This window comes from Natator depressus, chromosome 1 (assembly GCF_965152275.1).
Source record: "Natator depressus isolate rNatDep1 chromosome 1, rNatDep2.hap1, whole genome shotgun sequence".
Lineage (NCBI taxonomy): Eukaryota > Metazoa > Chordata > Testudines > Cheloniidae > Natator > Natator depressus.
This window is the reverse complement of record NC_134234.1, coordinates 259,529,208-259,551,019: the sequence shown is the minus strand read 5'-3', so window position 1 is coordinate 259,551,019 and position 21,812 is coordinate 259,529,208. Positions and strand designations below refer to the sequence as shown.

The window sequence follows — 21,812 nt, the reverse complement described above, 5'->3', positions numbered from 1 at the left end:
AGGTTGAACAAATCCACTTCAGCAGAAGATCAGAGACTTTTTTTTACAGTAGTGAAACACTTCCCCTTAAGCTTGCTAAAATGCTAAAAATGTACACAGGATTGCCACCCAGGCATTGAAAATTATTTCTGTAAATGTGGCACAGAGAGGCTGTAAAAAAAAGGGACCAGAAACAAGGCTGCAGTCTGCAAACAAGACAATCCATTCCACACACATTTGCCAACTGTTGAAAAATGTAGGTAGATTTCCTGGGCAGCAAGACTTTCTTGTGTTTCCAAGTCATTTCTGTCTTTGCTTTGGGTTCCTTTTGTATTTTTTATTGATTACAATGCCTCCCTCTCCCCTCATGCTCATCACCACTGTATTTCTCCATTCAGAAGTGGATTGACTGATGATTTGGTGGTAACTGCAAGAACCTGTGTAATGGGATATGTTGATCACTTTTCCACTCATTGACTTCTTTATTCATGGTATTTCATCACCTCTGCATGACTAGTTATTTAGAGCAGTGTTCTTAAAAGCAGTAGATGTTATCTCCTTTGTCTTTATGGTTTAGTCCCATGCATTCTGTTTTATTGTATTTCAGAGGAGGTTGCAGTAACGTTGACTGCTTCAGCTTGTAACCTTTGCCACTTTGTCATCTAGCTGTCTAGAGTTTGGGCTGGTCTACAATGAAAAGTTATATCTGCATAGCTGTCTCTCAAGGGTGTAAAAAATCAACCCCCCCCCCCATAGCAATGTAGTTAAGCCAGCCTAACTCTAGTGTAGGCAGTGCTAGTTGATGGAAGAATTCTTCCATCAACCTAGCTACAACCTCTTGGGGAGGTGAATTAACTACAGGGATGGAGAACCCATCCTGTTGCTGTAGTAAGTGTCTTCACTGAAGCGCTACAAGTGCCATAGCCTTGGTCAAGTTGGTTCTTTTTAGATGAAAGAAATAAAACTGTGATATCCCCACAAAACTCAAAATAATCCGAAAAACTTTGGACTTCTTACCTAAGAAGCAGAAATAAACCACACCCTAAACTTTACATACCAATAAGTGCATCAAGGCGTTTGAGTGGCTATAAAAGTATTAAAAGAGAAAGCTCTATGGGCCTTCTGTAGCTTAATTATATTAATCCTGAAGCTTGATGTGCCAATTTTTAGCAACATATTTATGCCATGCCAATAAGGTTATTGAAATTGAATCCCTTTGTCAGAGGCCTTGTCTCAAATGAGTTTTCTGCTTGCTACTCATCTGCATCCTAGACTGTCTCTATATCTGCACATCCAATTGGTACTCAGCTTCATTACTTGAGCTGTGACAAATTTTAGTACATAGATGTGCTCTCTTTTCCTATTGCCATAAATGGATATAGCTCACTTATGGTACATACTGTACAGAAGAACCTCACTAATATCATTTTGCTAATCCACAAGCCCTTTAATTCTCACAAAAATGGCAATTTCACCTGATTTCTCATCAAAGATTTAATACCAGAGATCTGCAGTAAGATCGCATATTAAGACTTCATTACTTTTACAAATTGTACTAAAATGCATCTACTAGTGAACCAATAATACTTGGTATTTAAGAGCAAAGTTTTTAAAAAAATTATTGGCCTCATATGTACCTAAGTACCTCATGAGCATGTGAGGTTTGATTTATTTTATAGTGTTTTGAAGATGTAAAATGATGTATAAATATTATACAATGAAGTATAATTTAAGTTAAACTGTACTTGTCAAAATACGTGAACAAAATATGTTGTTCTATAGTACCTTAGTTTAAAAAAACAAAACAAATTTATTAGCTTAATAATTATCAACACCTGGTAATTTGCGATGGATTTCCTGGTTATTAGTGTGAATTAACTTTGCTGGGTAATTTTGTGACAGAGAAGAACCCTGGGCTAATATATACAAGTGAAGGGGATGGAGTTAAGATATTCTAAGACTGGATCCTTTTTTTTAGAATGTACTTTTTTTAGAACTTTTTTGTGTGAGTTAAATTCTTGAATTAACTTCTGCACTAACAGTGCTTTTTACATGGGAGAATTAGGATCAGATACACTAATTTGCCAAATGTTGAGGTATTAATAATGAAACTGTAAAGTCTGTATTCAGAAGCATCTAACCCAGTCTTGCCCTGAGGGAGAAATAAATGTGTCAGGGGAGACAGGAGTATGAGGGATACAAGGGATGACCTTGTACTATTGAGAAGTCATCCACTGGACTATGAACAAGGGGCCAAGTGATCTCTGTACTAGGGAAAATGTAGTAATAAAGAAGCTATTTCTCAAACCATGTTTGTTAGACAGGCTCAAAAAAGCCACCACTAGCAAGGTATAAATTTACACAGATTTATAGTCCCCTTACTCCTCCCCTTCAAATGCTTTATCTATCTATGGCTGGGTAAAGGAATCTTGTAGAGGATGAGTGGTCTGTCTGAATACGGTTCACTGTGGTTTGTCATGCATGTAACTTCTGGTATTTCAGATGATGTGCAGGAGGCTTATAACCTGATTAAGGACCTGGAACCAACAACTCCACAGGTAATTTGAGATTTATGGCATGGTTACTTAAAGAGAGAGTTTGTAAGTTGGGGTAGAATCTGCCATGTCCAAGCCAGTACCTGAGGATTCATCCCCTTTAACACCCTGCATTCGTCCTTCCACTGCCTTTCACCAGTGCTGAAGCTTTGTATGTGTGAAATGTATACATATATACATACATGTATTATTTTATTTATCATGTTTATTATGGTAGTGTGTAGGGGCCAGTGGAAAACAGGGCCCCGTTGTGCAAATGTAAATGCACTGTACAAATGTAGAATAAGAGAAAATCCCTAACCTGAAGAGCTTACAGTCTAAATAGACAAGACAGACACAGGGTAGGGGAAAAGGATAGAATGCGCAAACAGAGTGAACAATGCAGCAGTGGTAAATGTAATGTTAGTTTTGCGATTTTGTTATTTAAATCCTTTCAGTTGGGTTATCTTAAGCATATTAGCTAGGTGGGAAGAGTGACCGTGGGAGGTGTTGGAGGAACAGCCAATCAGCACAGGGCAAGGAATGTTCAGAGTGAAAACTGCTGTGTCCTTGGCTCCTGCTTGAACTGCTCTCTGCAGCTCCTGGGCTGACTTATGTCTCATGCTGACTCTTCCCTGCAGTTTTTTTCTCAAAGGTCACATGGCTGGGAAGGAGAGGGAAGACTTTATGAGTCCTTGTGAGGGGATGGGGTTGTACTTTGCATAGGTCTGGGTCTGGGAGGTGCTAGGGGGAAGAGGTGGTCCCAGCTAGGCCTCATTTTATCCCCTCATCCCAGTTCAACACTGTGTATTTGAACTGCTTTTTGCAGCTGCTGGGCCAGCTTCATTCTCTTGCTCCTCCCTGCATTTTCCTTCTCAAAGCCCACATATATATATATATACATATATATACACACACATGCACTGAACAAGAGAAAATGTCTAAAAGAGACACTGAGGAAGGCGTACTCTGAAAGATGATATGATACAGTGACCAAAACGCCTGAGATCTGTGTACCCTAGAACTTCCACTGTTGCTGATGGTGGAGTGGCACCAGCAGTGAATTACGAGTCCTAGTTTTGGCAGCATTGGAGCAGCTACTGATGGCTTTGCCACTCAAATTATGCAAGTCATCCCAAACTCATGCTGATAAAACCTTTTGTCCACTCCACTCCTTCATGTGTTAGCTGTTTGTGTTCATGTTCTGTATCTACTTATTGGTAATGGCCGTGTGCTGTAAATGTTACATGAACATGAGTTGAGAATGGCAAAACTACAGGCAAATTATGCAGATCATCTTAGATGTGTACCAATAAATATTTTATACCACACAACAGCCATTGTGAATTGTGCATATGCCATATATGTTACAGAAAAAAAGTTTTACAATGTTTATTGGTACTGTTTTATGATCTCTCTCTACCTGCAAAGCCAGGCGCCCATAGTTATCACGAGTCCCACTGTGCCGGCTTTTTAAAAGGGAGAAATTATATTGAATAAATGTTAGAAAGATTTAATATTACCTAAAAGAGCTTTTTCAAAAATAATGTAATATTTAACATCTGACATTTTAGGATCTTCCACAGCTCAAATCAAATGCTGGTTCCCACTGGCAAAATGGAAATCTTTCTATAGCAATGGTATAAATTCCTTTATTTAGCCCTGCAGAGACCTTCTACAATTGTAAATCTGTCACTGATTCTAGATTGAATGTTATCAAGTCCTGCTCCTCAGTGTTTGTCAGGAAATTCATATTTCAGGAAAAAGAGGAAACATTTCTCTGGTAGGCTTTTTTGAAAAGGTGACTGGAGCTCCTTGGGTTAAGAATGATAGATCCATCTCCACATGAAGGACTTCTATGTGTGTGTCTGATTTAGAAATACTTTTCTTCACATACATGCTGGTACTCGCCACAAGACTGATAATAGACAGTATGTTAATATGCATAATAAGGGCCAGATTGGATCATACCAATGGTTCATCTAGCCCAGTGTACTGTCTTCCAAGAAGAAAAGGAGTACTTGTGGCACCTTAGAGACTAACAAATTTATTTGAGCATAAGCTTTTGTGAGCTACAGCTCACTTCATCGGATGCATTCAGTGGAAAATGCAGTGTGGCGTTCTGTATTTTCCACTGAATGCATCCAATGAAGTGAGCTGTAGCTCACGAAAGCTTGTGCTCAAATAAATTTGTTAGTCTCTAAGGTGCCACAAGTATGCCTTTTCTTTTTGCGAATACGGACTAACACGGCCGCTACTCTGAAACATGTCTTCCAAGAGTGGCTGGTGCCAGATGCTTCAGAGGGAATGAACAGAACCGGGCAAATGAGTGATCCATCCCCTGTTGTCCAGTCCCAGCTTCTTGCAGTAAGAGGTTTAAAACATTCAGAGCATGGGGTTGTGTCCCTGGCTATCTTGGCTAATAGCCAATCCCAGCAGTTCTCAACCAGAGGTCCGGGGCTTCCTGGGGGGCCACAAGCAGGTTTCAGATGGTCTGCCAAAATAAACCAGAGAGCAGGGCCGAAGTTAGACTCACTGGGACTCAGATCAGAAAGCCGAAGCCCAAGCTGCATGGCGCTGAAGCCAAAGCCTTAGCTTTGCGAGGCCCTCTGTGGTGTGGGGCCACAGGCAGTTGCCCTGCTTGGTACCCCTAATGCCAGCCCTGGCTTTTAATCTATTGTATATGCAGAAAATCAGTTGTTGCGGAGGTGGGATATGCAGGTTTTTACAGCATGTTGGCTGGTGCTCAGAAAGAAAAAGGTTGAGAACCCCTGGCCTATCCTGCATGAACTTATCTGGCTGCATTCTGGCTGAATCGTCCAGTGACCTGTGTAAAATGCAGTGAGTTTCTCAGTCCAGCTCCTCTTATTTACTACTGGTAACATTCCATTGTTGTGCTAATGAACAAGTTGCACCAAAAACCATAATCACAATTGGCATTAATTTTCCCCCTCTTTGCCATCTCAGCAGAGGGGTTCAAGAACTGCAGAGGCTTCAGAGGTGCCTCTCTCCAGGGCAGGGTGGAGGAACTAAATATACATATGTGGGAAAACTTGCAATGCTTCTGCCCTTGCTGTACCTGACTTATGGGCAGAGGACTTCGTTCTCCAGCACTGTCAATCTAATACCTTTTTACCGGCACCGGATTTACTTTTTCATGCTGGTTGAAAGATATCAGTCTGTTTGACAACACTGGAGACTCAAGTTCTCTTTACTCATAGGGTAGATGTAATACTGGCAGAGTCAATGCAAACTTCCATACCCTGAGGCAGACACACATATCCTCCTCCCTGGAGTGACCACTTAGAGGCCTGAAAGGGGAGTTCAGTCTACTCGGGCCCCTCTGCTGTGACTGACAACAGCAGGACAATTCCTGGCAATTTTGATGGTGTTTTTATAATGTTGCTGTCTTTACACAGGACCTTGATTCAGAACCCTAGCTCAATTCACATAAACAACTGGCTCATATGCAGGATTGATTTTTTTTTTTTGGTTATTATTTATTACACACTGCTGGAGTGCAGACTACTAATAAAATGACGTTTGAATAGAGTTGGCATGGGCAGGAACAAAATAATTTCTAAGTTGCCTGCAGCTGTTTTTTATGTCTTCTGAATTCTTTAACTTGTCTTCTCTGATCCTCTTGTTTGTTGCAGGAGTACATACTCAAGGGAGTGGTGAATGCAGCCCTTGGACAGGAAATGAGCTCAGTGAGTAAAACCCCTCTGCTGCTCCAGCATTTACATCAGTACTAGGGGAGAAAGAAATGTGGTATCTGGAATGCAGCTAATGGGAAAGAGGTGGTAGTTTCACACCAGATCCCATGCTTTCTGAGTTCCTTCATTTATTCTCTCTCCATAATTCACAGTCCAGAGTGAGTGAATTGTGAGTTTCTGTTACTAGCCCTGAGACTCATCCAAACTGAACTGAGCCTCTCTATCCTGCTTACAAAAGCCTTGCTTCTTTTTGCAATGATTCTGTGTATATAGGTCCATGCAATAAGATTCCTTCCTTCCTTGTTTATTGTACCTCTGTCCCCATCTTTCCCCTCACCCCACAATATGTGTATTCACTTTGCTTTACTTCACCCTACTCACCCCCCTTGGAGCATGCGTTCATTCGGTCCCATGGCACCACTCAATGCTCTGGATCTCATGTCATTTGTTTCTCTCCAAGAGGGATCATCTGAAAATTGCTCAACAGTTCTTCCAGCTGGTGGGAGGATCAGCCAGTGAATGTGGTACGTTTGAATTTTTCTTTCTCCATTATGTATATGTTCTTCTACTGATACTACAGTATATACCAGGGGTTCTCAACCTTTTTCTTTCTGCAGCCCACCTAAACATGCTATAAAAACTCCACGGCCCACATGTGCCACAACTGTTTTTCTGCATGGTAAAGCCAGGCTTTTTAGGGGGTAGCGAATAGAGCAACTGCACAGGACCCCAAGCCACAGGGGCCCCCACGAAGCTAAGCTGCTCAGGCTTCACCTTGAGGCCCAGTTGCCAGGGCTGGGCCGGTGGGGCTTTGGCTTTCTGCCCTGGGCCCCAGTAAGTCTAATGCTTGGCGGACCCCCTGAAACCTGCTTGTGGCCCCCCAGGGGGCCTTGGACCCCTGGTTGAGAACTGCTGGTATATACTGTCTTATAATAGTGCTTATGCAATTGCTGACTCTCAGCATGTCTAGTGTCAGGCATTGTGTTGCTGTAGTTATGCTGGTAACAGCATAATGTTTCCACACAGTGCATCTGCTGTCATACAAAACTGAGGATCTGCTCTGACACACATGTGCACACAGTTTTGAACGTTATAGACACCTACATGGTTCCAGTTAGAGAAATAGGTTTGTAATAAAACAGCATCTCTATCAATGTAAAATGGTGCTTCTATCATAAACAGTCACATTAATAGCAGCATTTGGGCTGGAGATGGGCCCAGTGATTTACCAAATACACAATACAGTAAAAGCTGTATTATCCGGCATTTCCCCAACCGGAAAGCTCTATAAACTGGCATTTCTGATCTTTATTGAAATTCCAGTTTATAGTCTGGTTGCCACGGGGCTGGCAGGGGGTTGGGGCGCCGGAGGGAGTGTGGAGAGTGGGCTCTGGGAGGGAGTTTCGGTGTGGGAGAGGGCTCAGGGCAGCAGGTTGAGGCGCGGAAGGAGGTGCGGGGTGCCAGATCCGGGGGGCGCTCACCTCAGGTAGCTCCCTGCAAGTGGCAACCTGTCCCAACTGCTCCAACGCAGAGGCACAGCAGGCGGCTCTGCATGATGCCTCCGCCCATAGGCGCTGCCCGCGCAGCTCCCACTGGCCGTGGATCCCAGCCCATGGGAGCTGTGGAGCTAGCTCTCGGGGCAGGGCGGAGCCGCTTGCTGAGCCTCCTCCTAGGAGCAGCTGGGACAGGTCGCTGCTTGCGGGGAGCTGCCCGAGGTGAGCGCCCCCTGGATCTGGCACCCCGCAGCCCATCCTGCGCCCCCTCCCACGCCCAAACTCCCTCCCTCTTAGTTAACCAGCATTTTTCACTTACCGGCAACCCCCATTCCCCCAAAATGCCAGATAAAACAGCTTTTACTGTATTATCTTCATGTAGCATATTTTTGTCTAAATTAGACTGTAAGCTCCTTGAGGCAGAGACAATATTTTATATGTTTTTTGTTCAGGGCAGCACATGCTAATGGCATTTAATAAAGAGGAATAATAAGAACTCTCAGTGCAGTGTTCCAAAATGTACTGTACTTATATATATTATAATACACCAGCCATTCTATTGCCTGCTTAAGGTCATTCTGCTGACCTTGGACTTTGCATTTGCTTCCCTAGATTTAGGATGGGGATTATAGTTTTGCTGCCTTTGTATGAGAGCCCTTGCTAACATAGTTGGCCTAGAAGTCAAAATCTAGCACTTCCTTCTATTGCCAGTTCTTGGTGGTCTCCCAGGAGTAAAGAGCTAGTACCACCAGATTGTCTGTCTGTTTAAAGTCTCATATAGTGCCCTGCATCAACATATCTAACTGTTTCACAAAACTAGAAAGGAATGATGGTTTGTGTTTCTTAAAGTGAGGAAAATCCTGCTTTAGTGTTTTGGGGTTTGTGTTTTTTGTTTTTGTTTTTGTTTTTGGAAGGGGGCCAGAGAAGTGATTGATAGCACCTTCACAAGCCTGTTAACTTACTGGGAATTTTCAAAGATCAATGGACAAACAGAAAAAGCAGAGCACTTTCTCTGCTCTGATTCTGGTCTTTCTACATCTCTCACTCTCTACAGAGATCCCAGGACCAGACATGGAGACGGAAAATGTTTAAAAAACTGTTGACAACAGGGTAGTTTATGAGAACGATGTCACACATTCAGCAAAGACTTACAGGGGTCAGTGGTTAGATCTCTGTTGTTTCTGGTTAGGTTACTGACTTAAAAAATTAAAAAACATACAATGAGCAGAGCTAGTGTATGAGTCCTTCCATTCAGGAGCTATGTAAGTCTAGACTTTTAATTATTGTGTGTTTTCAGAAAAAACGAAGAAGCATCCATTCTGTAGCAACCATAAATTGCTTTCTTCCACAATAAAACCTGCCCAAAATCAACAGCTGTACACTGCATTTCAGCTAGGAAAAAAGATGGGTAAAAATATTGGTCACCAGTGGCTTATAAACTGGAATTGACATTGCAGATGAGAGCACTAGAGGTTGCTTTTTTGTTTGTTTTTTTTAATTGTTCCCTATACTCCTGGCAGTTAATGCCAGTACTCTGAGTGATCTTTCTCAATAGCTCACCTTTCTTTAGCCTCATGGTGGAAAATGAAATAAGGATCAGATTCCTTGGAGAGAGTAAAAGAAGAACTGAAGGTGGGAAACGCAGTGAATTGTCACATTTTTAACACTTTCACTTAATAAATGGTGTATCATTTCTGTGGCTGAGCATAACTCTTCGTAAGTATCCAGTTCTCATTAGACAAACTTAATTCTCAATATGAATGGACCCTGTAGCCCACTCAGGTGGCTGCTGCTGGCACACCTATAGCTGGTAGCTCTACCGCCTAGAACACAAGGATTGCACACTATGCCAAAATAATGGGAAGTAAGCACTCCCTCTTCATCTTCAGTAGTTTTAAGACCAAATCTGGCATTTGGTAAAGGAAAAACATCAGATCACTGGGAGGGAAAACTCTTTTTTGGACTTCATATTACCTTCCTTTTGAGTCACTTTAAGTTACACAAAGTATAGAGCTTTTCAAAATGAGTGTTTTTTCCTCTTTCTATGTGACTCACATGGGATGGATTAGGTCTATAAAATCCCAACTTTCCTATTTTACTTCCATTTCATTGTTCAAAATGGAACAGAGCTAAGGCAAAGTCACCCATTCACCTCCTGCCATAACAAGTAGTATCCATGGTAAACCAGGGTTGGTGATAGTGGCACCAATCCATGACTGTTTTGTGTTCTTTTTATTATCTTTTTAATACCATATTTTATATAGTCATCATCCCAAAGCATTCTATGAACAATAGTTATTCAGAAAATATTTCATCCAGCACTGGTACTGTACCAGCACAATACTGGTCAGATATTTAACAAAGCACAATAATGCTATTTATACCTAAGAACAAAGAGTGAAGAATAATATTCTGTTAAAGTGAAATCATAGATAATTGCATTTTGCCTACATAAAATTATCCTCTAACGGGGAATTTGGGCAGAACACTGGAGCAAACAGACTTTCAAAGTGTGCCATTGAATTTTTGTATGACCACAGGTAGTCAGGGACCCAGCTTGTCTTTTCCCAAGATAGCGTTTATCTAGCAGCACAATATCCTCAAAACAGTGCTGGGGCTTTAGTTTATTACTGACTCCAGAAAAGAGTATGTTATACTGAATTATAGACACTGCTTCCTGTAGGTTTTCCTCTGGGTGTTTCCCCAAGTACTGATCAGGACCAATTACTTTTCTTAGATGTGATCAGATCATAACCTGAAGTCTTCCTACTTGTTATGGAATTTGTGCCTCTTAATAATGGTGAAAATCTCAGTTCAGTTTTGGACTCTTTTTCCTACTTCAACTGCTACCAAAGAACAATGAGGATAATGAACAGGAATGACAAAACTTTCTTGGCAGCTGGCCATGACTGTGGAACTTGCTGCAGGAGATCAGAATGACCGTAAACCTTGCCACCATCAGTGCGGAATGCAAAACTTACATCTTCCACTTAGCTTTTCCACAATAACAAAAACTGTGTGAGGGAGAGAAACAGATTCTTCTTTAGAATTTGTAAGGCGCTCAGATCCTATAGTGATGGGTGAAGTATTAATTGCCTGAAATAATATGAGTTAGTCAGGTCTGTAATCTTTATGGGAAAAGTGAACTAAGTCTAGTGGAGTATTCAGCCCATCACATAATGATGGATGGGGACATGATGGTATCTCTGGCACATGCATATGGAAATAACATACAGGATGTTATGGTTTGTAGCCATTAATGGGAAAATAGTCCAGGTCTCCAGCCATTTTGTGTTGTGTGTTTGGAGTTCATAAACCAGTGTATAGAATTTTCTAGGGGATAGTTTGCAGGAAGGGAAAAAGGGTGTCTGTGTCTATATTCTGAAAGTTCATTGGGAGGCTGTATTTTACAAATATGGGAATATAGGTATTATGAAGAGGAAAAACTAGAACTCTAAGATTAATGCCCCTGTTGACTGTGTCTTGGAAATGTGTAGTATTAGCCTGAGTTGTATGAGATGTATGGATATTACTTTAATAAAATGCAATTTTTTAAAAATAATATGTGGAGGGGAATGTGCTGGGATAAGGTGATCTCCAACTAGAAAGTAGAAGATGAGTGGGAATGTGGGGGGAAAGAATAAATCTCAAGAATTTCTTGACCTTTGAACATTCTGATTTTTATAAATTAATTTTCCATTACCTTGATTAATTTATGAAGAAAATATATTCTTAACTTTTACTCTCCTTAAATATTTATTTATATTTTGTTTGGATCTTGTATAATATAAATTGCTATGGATTTATGAACTTAAATATCTTGGTAGGTGTGTGTGGGGGTCTCTTTTGGGGTCTCTTTGAGCCCTTCATTGCCTTGAGGAGGCATGAAAGAACACTGAGGTTTATATAACTTATTGCCCTGACACATGAAGATGCACATCGTGATGGGCATACACGTAAGCAAGGGGAAAATTAAACACATAAGCCAATTTCTGTTCTCAAGTAGGTACTAGGCTATAATACATAGTGAAGTGACCTGGGAAGCCAGAGTATAGAGCAGTGGTCCCCAAACTGTGGGGTGTAATCTCCCCCAGGGGGACCCAGAGGAACATGCAGGGGGAGGGGCTGGCCAGCCCCCACAAGGGTTGGGGAGGGAGCACCACCTAGCTCTGAGCTCAGTCCCACAGCTCCACTCCGCCCCCAGACCAGCTCTACCTCCAGTGGCAGCTGCACTCTGCCCCCTGCTCTGTCCCCAGCCTAGCTCCAGCCCCAACCACAGCTCCACTCTATCTGCCAGTCCAGCTCTGGTTCCGGTCCCTCCTCTGGCTGTGGATAGAGAAGGGGAGCAAAACCTTTTCAATTGGTTTCTTACATTCCCCATAAATGGACTCTATGTAAACACTCAAGTTGTTGTTTCGTTTTGTTTTTACATTCAACCAAAGTGTGTGTGTGTTTTATACAAAGACATCACACCTAGAGGTGATATTAAGGTGTTAAATTGCAGAGTCATGTGATAACACTTTTGATTGCCTCCTAATCCTCTGTCCGCTAATCCATATCCCAGGGGAATTTATTCTAATTTTTCAGGGCCCCCAAACAACTTCAAACTGCTGCTTCGTTAAAAAAGCAAAAACAAAACTTTTTTCTCTCAAATGGGGAATATTCCATTCCATAACTCCTGCCCAAGGCCCAGATAAAACCTTCAGATAGGGATGGATTTTCTGTGTTTGAAAACTGTCATAATATTGGGGTTAACTATACATCTGCCCCCTTCATGACTTCCTCAAGGGCATACCCTTAGGTCTCAAGCCTCTAGCTCAGGGGCGGACAAATTTTTTGGCCTGAGGGCCACATCAGGTTTCCAAAATTGTATGGAGGGCTGGTTAGGGGAGGCTGTGTCTCCCCAAACAGCCAGGCATGGCCAGGCCCCTGCCTCATATCCAACTCCCCCCCGCTTCTCGCCCCCTGATGGCTCCCCTGGCACTCCTGCCCCATCCAAACCCTATCCCCTGAGGCCCCCCGGAACTCCTGCCCCATCCACCACCCCCTGCTCCCTCTCCCCTGACCACCCCTGGACCCCGCACTCCTGACTGCCCCCTGCTGCCCCATCCAACCCCCCCCCCAATTCCTGACTGTCCCCCTGGGACCCCTGCCCCATCCAACCCCCCTGTTCCCTGCCCTCTGACCGCCCCGACCTCTATCCACACCCCTGACCACAGCCCCCCAGCTCCGCTGCCATCTATCCAACCCCCCATCCCCTTACTGTGCTGCCTGGAGCACCGGTGGCTGGTGGTGCACCGGGTCAGGCCGGGGCTCTGCAACTGCGCTGCTCGGCCGCCCAGAGCGTTGCTCCGATGGTGCGGCACGCTGAGGCTGCAGGGGAGGGGGAACAGCAGGGGAGGTGCCAGGGACTAGCCTCCCGGGGCAGGAGCTCAGGGGCTGGGCAGGAGGGTCCTGCGGGCCGGATGTGGCCCGCGGGCCATAGTTTGTCCACCTCTGCTCTAGCTGTACCCTTTTTCAGGGCAGGAACCGGTGTTCCTCTCTCTCCAGATCCGAATTTTAGAGCTGCAGTCCCTTACAATTCACTATGATTATTATCCCAGCCAGTCTGACTTTATTTCAGCACCTGCAGTTCTGCTGTTTCTCAGGGACAATAACAGTTAATCAGGGACCAGTCAGCTTTCACAAAACATAGTACAATTATTTATGACAAAAGCATTACAGAGAAAACACATCATAAAACAATAAACAGCCTACGTACGTGCTAAACTTACCAGCTATTTCCATCATCCACATGAAATCCTGGTAGGTCCATATACAAATTTGTCAGTTCTTTGTTGCAGAATGGGTCTGTCCTGAGTAAAATCAGACTGACGCTCTACAGTTTGGGACCTTTGTCTTTCAGACCTCCTGAATCAGATAAATTAAGTTAATGCTACTTCTCCTGGGGGGTGTAGCTTCACCGGTGTGAATATCTGCATAACCAGCATTGAGAACTTGCATTAATTATTAACATCCCTCCTCTAAGTGATTCCAGATTACACAGAAATCCCATCCAGTGAGCCAGGAACACAGAGATACACATAACGCTTATTGATACAATAGTCAATGAATATCCCCTCGGTCTATAACCTTTGGCTCATCTCAATACTTGAGATTTTGAGGTTTCCACACTTCCAGGGTCTCACATCTGTCACAAAAATGCCACAGTTTCCAATCCTGTTATCGCTTGACCCTGCAGGACAAGAAATGGAAGCTGTATACCCATATACTAAGTAGTGTTGCATGGTGGATAGAGTACTGGACTGGGATTCAAGAGATGTGGGTTCTATTTGTGGCTCTGCCACTGACTGTCTGAGTGACCTTGAGCAAATCACCTCACCTCTCTTTGCCTAATTATTCCCCATCTGTAAAATGGGAATAATGATACTGACCTTCCTTTGTAAAGTGCTTTGAGATCTACTGATGAAAAGTGCCGTATAAGAGTATTGTATTGTTAGACCATTGCAAAGGGAGATTAACAGTTTTCCAATGGGACATGGCAACGCCTGGTATGGAGTCCAATATAAAGGACTTAATATATGTGAATTTTTTAGGTTTAGAAAAGTTATTTTAGGAAACAATCTTGCATTATCTGTGGAGCAGGATAGGAAGGATGACCAGATGAACTAATAGCTCTTCTCCATCTGTAGTGTAGCCCCTTGTCTGAAAGAGGCAGGTTATACTATTTTCTAGGACTTCGTTGGCAATTTGGGAGGCAGATATCCAAGTTAATTTTCCACCACCACCACCCAATTTTAAATATCTGCCTTTTCCTCTCTTGCCTTAGATACAATCCCAGGGAGACAGTGCATGGCCTCCTGCTTCTTTCTGCTCAGACAATTTGATGATGTCCTGATTTACCTCAACTCAGTCAAGGTCAGTAGAGCACCTTAACTACTGTTGTGTTTACCAGCTTTTTCTGGTAAGAGCTTTTTCTCTCAGGCCTGTGAGTGCATAATTCCCATTGAGAGAAGAAGAGATCTTACTTATGTGGGATGGGAAACTTTCATTGGGTGCCTGATCTTTTTTTCTATCTTTTCTATCTTTTTCTTGTCGGAGAAGTGAAAACAATGATGCATTCTTGTATATAATATTGATATACATAACATCAAGAGGTTTATCTTCAGCTGCAAACCAGCGTTCTCTACTTGCGTGACTTGAGTGTCACTTGAGTGACAGGAGCTGCCTGCCTTTCAAACTCAACCAACAGAGGGAACTAATATATTCATGGGAAAGCCTGACCTTGTAGCCTTTGATTAATTTAGCATGCAAATTGCACAAGTCACTAATAACAGGTTATTTTGCTCAAGTGGCTACAAAAATTCATTAAAGGAGATGAGATTGGTGAGTCACACACAGAGACACGAGGACTTTATTTAGTATTTAAATACATACAGATATAATAGCAATAATAGAAAAGCAAAATAAGTATAGCGGAACAATCCCCTGCATTATGCAGTCTCACAACCATATGGAGACAATCAGAAGTATCAGAGGATGGAAGGAAAAGTAAGTGGAGAGCATCAGAAGTGAGGTGTGTCAATCCAAACTTCCACATCCTGTCATGATGATGTGCTCACTGATGTAACCATATTTAGATTGTCTATCAGCTCCTGTCCATGTGTGGCTTTCAGGGAAACCATAATTGGGGTTCTGATTGCTGACATAAGCTATTTGTGTCAATACATTTCCCAATATTTCCAACACATTAATGTGATTAACCTGATGGTTACATATACCAAAAATCCCCTAAAAATCTGTTGTTTCAAGATTAAACTCCTCTTTTGTGGTTTATTTGTTTATCACAAGATGCATATTACTAAATCTTATAACTTTAGGTCAAGCACTTTAGGCTAACTATCTAGGCCTCCTACTTTTGCAGAGCCTATAACACACATTTTTACATTTGTTTTCCCTAATTGCATTACAGCTTTAATTATTTTTATCATCAACATCTTTACACATTTTAACTTTCCCTAACGTATAGGCTATAATTTGATTTTAAACGTAAACCTTCTAAGAGCAAATTGGGTCAAGGGTGAATAACCTATCCCATCCAGCACAGTGCAATATACACGTGTTTGTCATTTGCATGCCTGAAGGAGCAGCTTCCTGAGCTCAGCTAGTGAAGAGATTCTGATTTGCACTAGAGCAGATCTTTCCTGAGCCACCCACTAGAGGACACTAGTGTATGCAGGCGCACACACACACCCTCCCTTGTTCCTTTGTTCAATTCACTTGGAATATGTACAAACAGTTCCTGTAGTTTATTTGATATTATTTATATTATCTCAGTATAATATAGCAGAGTTCAAAGTAACTGTGGAAATGGGAAGTAGATGAGAAGGAAAGCAGATTAGAAATTAAACATGCAGATGAGATGGCTAAAATAAAGCACTAGGACATGAAGCTGACAAACAATGACTGTTGGATTAAAGGGCAGCTAAGGAGTGCCAGAGAAATAGGGTGCTGTACAAAGGCAGTTCCAGAAGTCTGATAACCCAGCCTATGAGTGCTTGAACATTCCCTGCTGACTAAGGCCTGGTGCCAGTTGGCACCAGGCCCCTCCATGCATTCCAGATCAAGGGTGTTTATGTTAACCCCTTGTATACCATGCATTGCCAGTGCTTTCAAGCATAAAGAGCTCACAAAAGAGTCTAATATGTCCATACCTACAGATGAAAGATGCGTCCCTACGCATGGCTAAACATTAACAAGGGTGGGTAAGGGAATTGTACTTTGATGCTCCCAAACAAAGCAGCCAATGATCTTTTAGGCCATCTCAGCCCTACAGCTTTTATCCATGATTTTGTAAACACTTAGAGGCCAGAGCAGTTTAACTGGATACATATAACAGGGCAATTTTTTTGCCCAAAGAGCCTTGTTTGTACATCTGCACTTACTATGCTGTCTAACCATGTTTATCAGTGCATTCTGGGAAAATCTGGGCAACTACCCTGTAGTGCCTACACAGGTAATAGACTGGGCTGAGGGCATGCAAACAAAGAAGCTTCAGCAGCATGTGGAACAATGCACTCTGGGATGTCATATCAGAGAGCCTGGAGGAAGGAGGGCAGGTTAAACTGGTTATATGAATATAACTAGAGCATCCACTTCACTCTGTAAAAAGAAGTGCTGAACTGGATAAAGGAGGCCAACCATTTGCCAGCCTAGAACTCTGAGACTTGGTCTACTCCAGAAAAATGTGGTATGCTAATAACCACTTGCCCTTCCCACCTTCTCATTGTCCCCCAAGAATGCATGGAACACATCACATGTCTGCAAATGTACATGTTTCCAATGGCATGCAAGTGATCATAATGCTGTTTTGATTAGACATGCTTCAAGCAAAATTAACCAACATGTGGTCCACCTCTGTCAGTCTCCTCTAGTGCAGTGCCAATGTGCTCATCAAGAGCAAATAAAATTAGGATGCATAAGGAATGGGATACAGATTAATACAGAAAAGATGGTGCCAATATATACATTGGTGGTGCGCCCTCAGTTGAAATACTGTTCAGTTCTGGTCACTCCAGGGGGACATCAGAATTAGAGAGGGTTCAGAGAAAAGTAATTAGAATGATTAGGGACATGAAAAAATTCTAATATGAAGAGAGATTGAAAAAATTTGAGACTGTAGGCTTTAGAGAAGAAAAGAATAAAAGGAGACAGGAGAAAAGTGTACAAAATAATGATACAAAGAAGGTAGATCGCGAACTTCTATTCGCTCTTTCCTAGGACAAGAACAAGGAGAGTCAGTGGAATTGTGGCAAATTCAAAATGGATCATTTTGAAGGAAATATATTTTTCAGATAAGCCACAGTTAACCTGTGGAATTTATTGCCACAAGATTATATTGAGGCCAACATCTTAGCAGGATTCAAAAAGATTGGACATTTTATATACCCAACTAGACTATCCAGAGTTATAACAATAAGTATTTAAAAAATCTTTTTGAAGGGATACACACCCTTATATTTGAGAGCGTATGGTGACTTCTAAAGAGTGGGGATTGAAATGAACTGTTCCCTGGGAGTAGGCTATCCCATACTGCCTTTTTCATGGTTTTTTGCACCTTCCTCTGAAGCAGCTGATACTGGCCACTCTCTGAACCAGGATACAGGCTAGATGGACCACAGGTCTAAGCCAGGCTGGCAACTCCTATATTCCTATAGCCCTAATGGTACAAATAGTTCTCCCACTACAAATAGTTCCTACCAGTCAGGTCTTAGATGGCCTGCCCAGTATGGTTTGTGCTTTGTAGCACAGGGGCCAATTTTGCTGGAAGCCACTTAGCTTTACAAGTAGAGCTGAGCACACTATGGAACTCATTTGCATTATATTTCCTCAGTAATCCCCTTTATCGGTGATTGAGTTAAAACTGCATGTCTCAAAGGACGCCTTGCTATGAGTGTGCCAGCCGGTCTGAGGGCAACATGCTGGCACTGATGACCATCTGGGGAGATGAGATAATCCAGGCCAAAATGAGTCCTGGGCATAAGGAACACATTAGTGTACAACTGAGTGTCTGAGCAGCTAGCTGAGATATACATTACTCAGAACAGCAAGCAGTGTTATGAAAAGATCAAGGGACTTAAGATCCAGTTCTACAAGACCCAAGATAACAATAGTGAGTCTAGTGCAGGGTAGAAAATGAGCCTGTTCTGCAACCAGAAGGACATGGCTACTGTGAATTCACAGCAGCATTAGTACTTACACAAGGTCTGTTTCCCCCCAACTTATGTTCACTTCTGTAGTGCAGATACACCCTAAATGGGGTGAAATGGTGTTAGCTGACCTTAGTTGCTGTCAGAGTTTTTAATCATGTTTATAGCTGACCATGTCAATAGCTGATAACAGACTCTCTTAAAAGTTGTAGAATGGACGTGGCCTTATTTGTGCTGATTCCCACAGCATAAAGAATTCTGAGGTGTAAAGTCACAGGAAGGGTAGCATTGAAATTCTCTGGCATCCAGTGCTGAAGGACTTAGAAGTGAACTTTGAGCGAGAAGGCTGGCTGTATCTGTACAAAAGGAAGTGGTGATGCAGAGAAGCTAGCTTCTTGCTTACCAAGTTTCGCTAACCCTGGGACTTTTTTCTAACCCTGACAAAACCATTGTTGAGGGAGAATGTCACCTAAATAGCCTCACAAAGCAAGAGAGCCCCACTGATCACTCTTTTAAACCACTGGAGAGTCAGGGCTACCTGTTCACCAGCCCGGATTTTAACGTGTAGGGGATATATGAGGGGTCATGGAGGAAGTGGCCACAGCCTCATAGCAGGTCTTAGCATGCCCAGAATGAAAGCCAAACCCAACAAAAGCTGCCACACTGTAATTTTTGGCTTGGAACATTCTCCAAACCAACCATGGTTAATACCCAGGAATGTTTCAGTTTTTATTGTAATCACAGACTCAGGATGGAAAGCCCCTCCATAATTCTTTAGCCACTGTTTGTAAATGCCTAATGTTTACAGTGTATCGTTTAGGTTTTTTCCAATTGTCTGCAATAGGCTGACTCAGATTTTTGGTCTTTATTTTTAATGTTGTACACCATGGTTTTCTGTCGGTCTGGCTTATTTTCCAGAGTTATTTCTACAATGATGACACTTTTAACTTTAACTACGCCCAAGCCAAAGCTGCCACTGGCAATACCAGCGAGGGTGAGGAGGTATGTACATGCTTTCTTAAAAAACAACAACAATGGAATTCTTTCCTACATCCTGTCCCCCGCCCCCAGCACACACACACACACACACACACACACACTTTCATCCCCACACCTTTCTGATTCTGCATATTGTGTGGAAATGGATCTGCTGCTTCCTGCAGGAATTGAGATATATATCTTGCTTTCAGTGAACCTTATTCAGAGGAGTCAGAGTCCTGCTAACCTCATATGGTTGGGTGTGTGGGGATCATGCTTTGAGTGCAGAACTCCAATCTATCTCTAACTGATCAAGGAATGCTCTCTTGATCAGTGTTCTGTGTACTCTGCCTGAGATCACAGGCATACTTAGGGCTTGTTCAGGTGGAGTATGGATCACTGAGCAACAGAGACCAGATAGATGAGAGCTTTAGGTGTCCCCCTTGGAGGTGCGTGAGAAACAAACTTTCTTCCCCTGGGACGAGGAAAGAAAGAGGAAATGCTCCCCATCCTATTCAGTAGCATCCAGTAGTGCTTAAGGAGGTTCATTTCTCCCCACACATAGCTTTTTTGTGTGTGTGCATCTGATGTTGAATTATCTCTGAAATGCACAAAAGCAATTGGCTGCTGGGAAGAAGGAAGAGAGATTTCCCACAAGGGTATAAAAAAACCAGAGGACAGACCAAAAACCCCCCCAAACCCATGTGATTTTATTTTAAGCAAATTGTGTGATTTTTGAAGACCAAAAAAACCCGAAATGGTTTTATTTTGAGTTTTAAATTTGAGTCCCAGGAGCAATATGGTGACAGCTTTTTCCTGAAAGACTGCTAGAGTTGATGCAGGTAATGCACTGTCTATTCTAGCACTATGTTGATGGAAGAACATAGACTTTAGCTTTGGGTTGTTGCGGGGTTGTTATTGCAATGATGTTTGTGGGTACCTGCGTCAGGTGTGGTGTGGATAGATGCAAAACAAGTCAACTTAGGTCAACCTAACGTTCTAGTGTAGACCTCAGGAACTCAACAAGATCACCCCCAGCCTTCCTTAGATGTGGAATGACTGTAACTCCACTATATGTTGTAAAAATCTAGTATTTTGACACACAGGCTTGATAAAACTAATGGTTAAGGACTGTTATTGCTAGTCCAGGAATGCTCTGTTACATACAATATGTGGCAGAGTGGTGGGAAGGGATCATCATTACAGTGAGACTTCTGGTATTTCAGAAAGACACTGATTTCATTCTTTGCACTAAAAGAAAAGGAGTACTTGTGGCACCTTAGAGACTAACCAATTTATTTGAGCATGAGCTTTCGTGAGCTACAGCTCACTTCATCGGATGCATACTGTGGACATTGCAGAAGACATTATATACACAGACACCATGAAACAATACCTCCTCCCACCCCACTCTCCTGCTGGTAATAGCTTATCTAAAGTGATCATCAAGTTGGGCCATTTCCAGCACAAATCCAGGTTTTCTCACCCTCCGCCCCCCCGCAGACAAACTCACTCTCTTGCTGGTAGTAGTCCATCCAAAGTGACCACTCTCTTCACTCTGAAACCATTCTTTGCACTGCATTCTAAATTAATGCATTCTCAATTGCTGCCTATGCAAACTAGTCTCTTCTCTCAGCCCCTGTCTTCCTTTATGGCTGGCTTGCTATGTACCAACACCCGCTGGCAGCTGTTCAAGTGAGGCCACGCCATAGTTTGGCATTTTAGAGCTCCAGCTAATCCCATGATAAATGTTGTACTGTTTGAATTCCCCACTTACCAGATACACAGAGATGCCCCTGTGGATTACAATTTCACACCCTAACTCTTCTCATCAAGCTGTTGTTGAGTATTCTCTGGCCTGGGACTTGGCTACATATTGCAACAAGGACATGTCTACTATGTATATGGGAGAGCAGATGCACATAATTTTCTTTTTCCTTCTTTCCTGCAGGTGTTTCTCTTGATCCAGAGTGAGAAGATAAAGAATGATTATGTTTACCTTAGCTGGCTGGCTCGTTGCTGTGAGTCACTTTACTTGCAAGATTGCAGGATGTGGATCCTCCTGTTTTGCATTAGTGTTGCCAATCCACCTTCCCTAATAGTTTTTATTGTTGTGTGTGGATTTAATACTTATGAAAGTGAAGTGCAAATAGCACTGGCTCTAGCCAGCTGTAGTGCGAGCAAGTATTGTGCAAGCAGTATATCTTTGGCTGCATAACCACTCCTATTTCAGTTCTGGCCCAACACAGCTCTGCCAATGCACCTCCTTCCTGACCTGCAGGACCTCATTCTTCCAAGCCCAGGACATTGTCTGAGCAGAGATTGCCAATTATAATAGATTACATGAATTGCTATTACATTAATATTGGTTCGCTCCAGTTTTTACAAAATCCCTTTCATGAA

General features: G+C 42.5%; 1 protein-coding gene across 3 annotated transcripts in view; it reads left to right on the top strand.

Annotated features, from left to right (window-relative positions):
* Positions 1 to 21,812, top strand: part of IFT56 (intraflagellar transport 56) — an 81,084-nt gene that overhangs the window by 46,970 nt on the left and 12,302 nt on the right. For 2 of the 3 annotated variants that reach the window (XM_074941751.1, XM_074941752.1), the window contains 6 exons: positions 2,482 to 2,537; positions 6,170 to 6,223; positions 6,690 to 6,753; positions 14,552 to 14,640; positions 19,350 to 19,433; positions 21,361 to 21,430. In XM_074941751.1, coding sequence (XP_074797852.1) covers positions 2,482 to 2,537; positions 6,170 to 6,223; positions 6,690 to 6,753; positions 14,552 to 14,640; positions 19,350 to 19,433; positions 21,361 to 21,430 — 417 coding nt within the window. Of the gene's footprint in view, positions 1 to 2,481; positions 2,538 to 6,169; positions 6,224 to 6,689; positions 6,754 to 8,776; positions 8,883 to 14,551; positions 14,641 to 19,349; positions 19,434 to 21,360; positions 21,431 to 21,812 lie in introns of those variants that run through there. The other variant, XM_074941753.1, reaches the window with a different exon arrangement.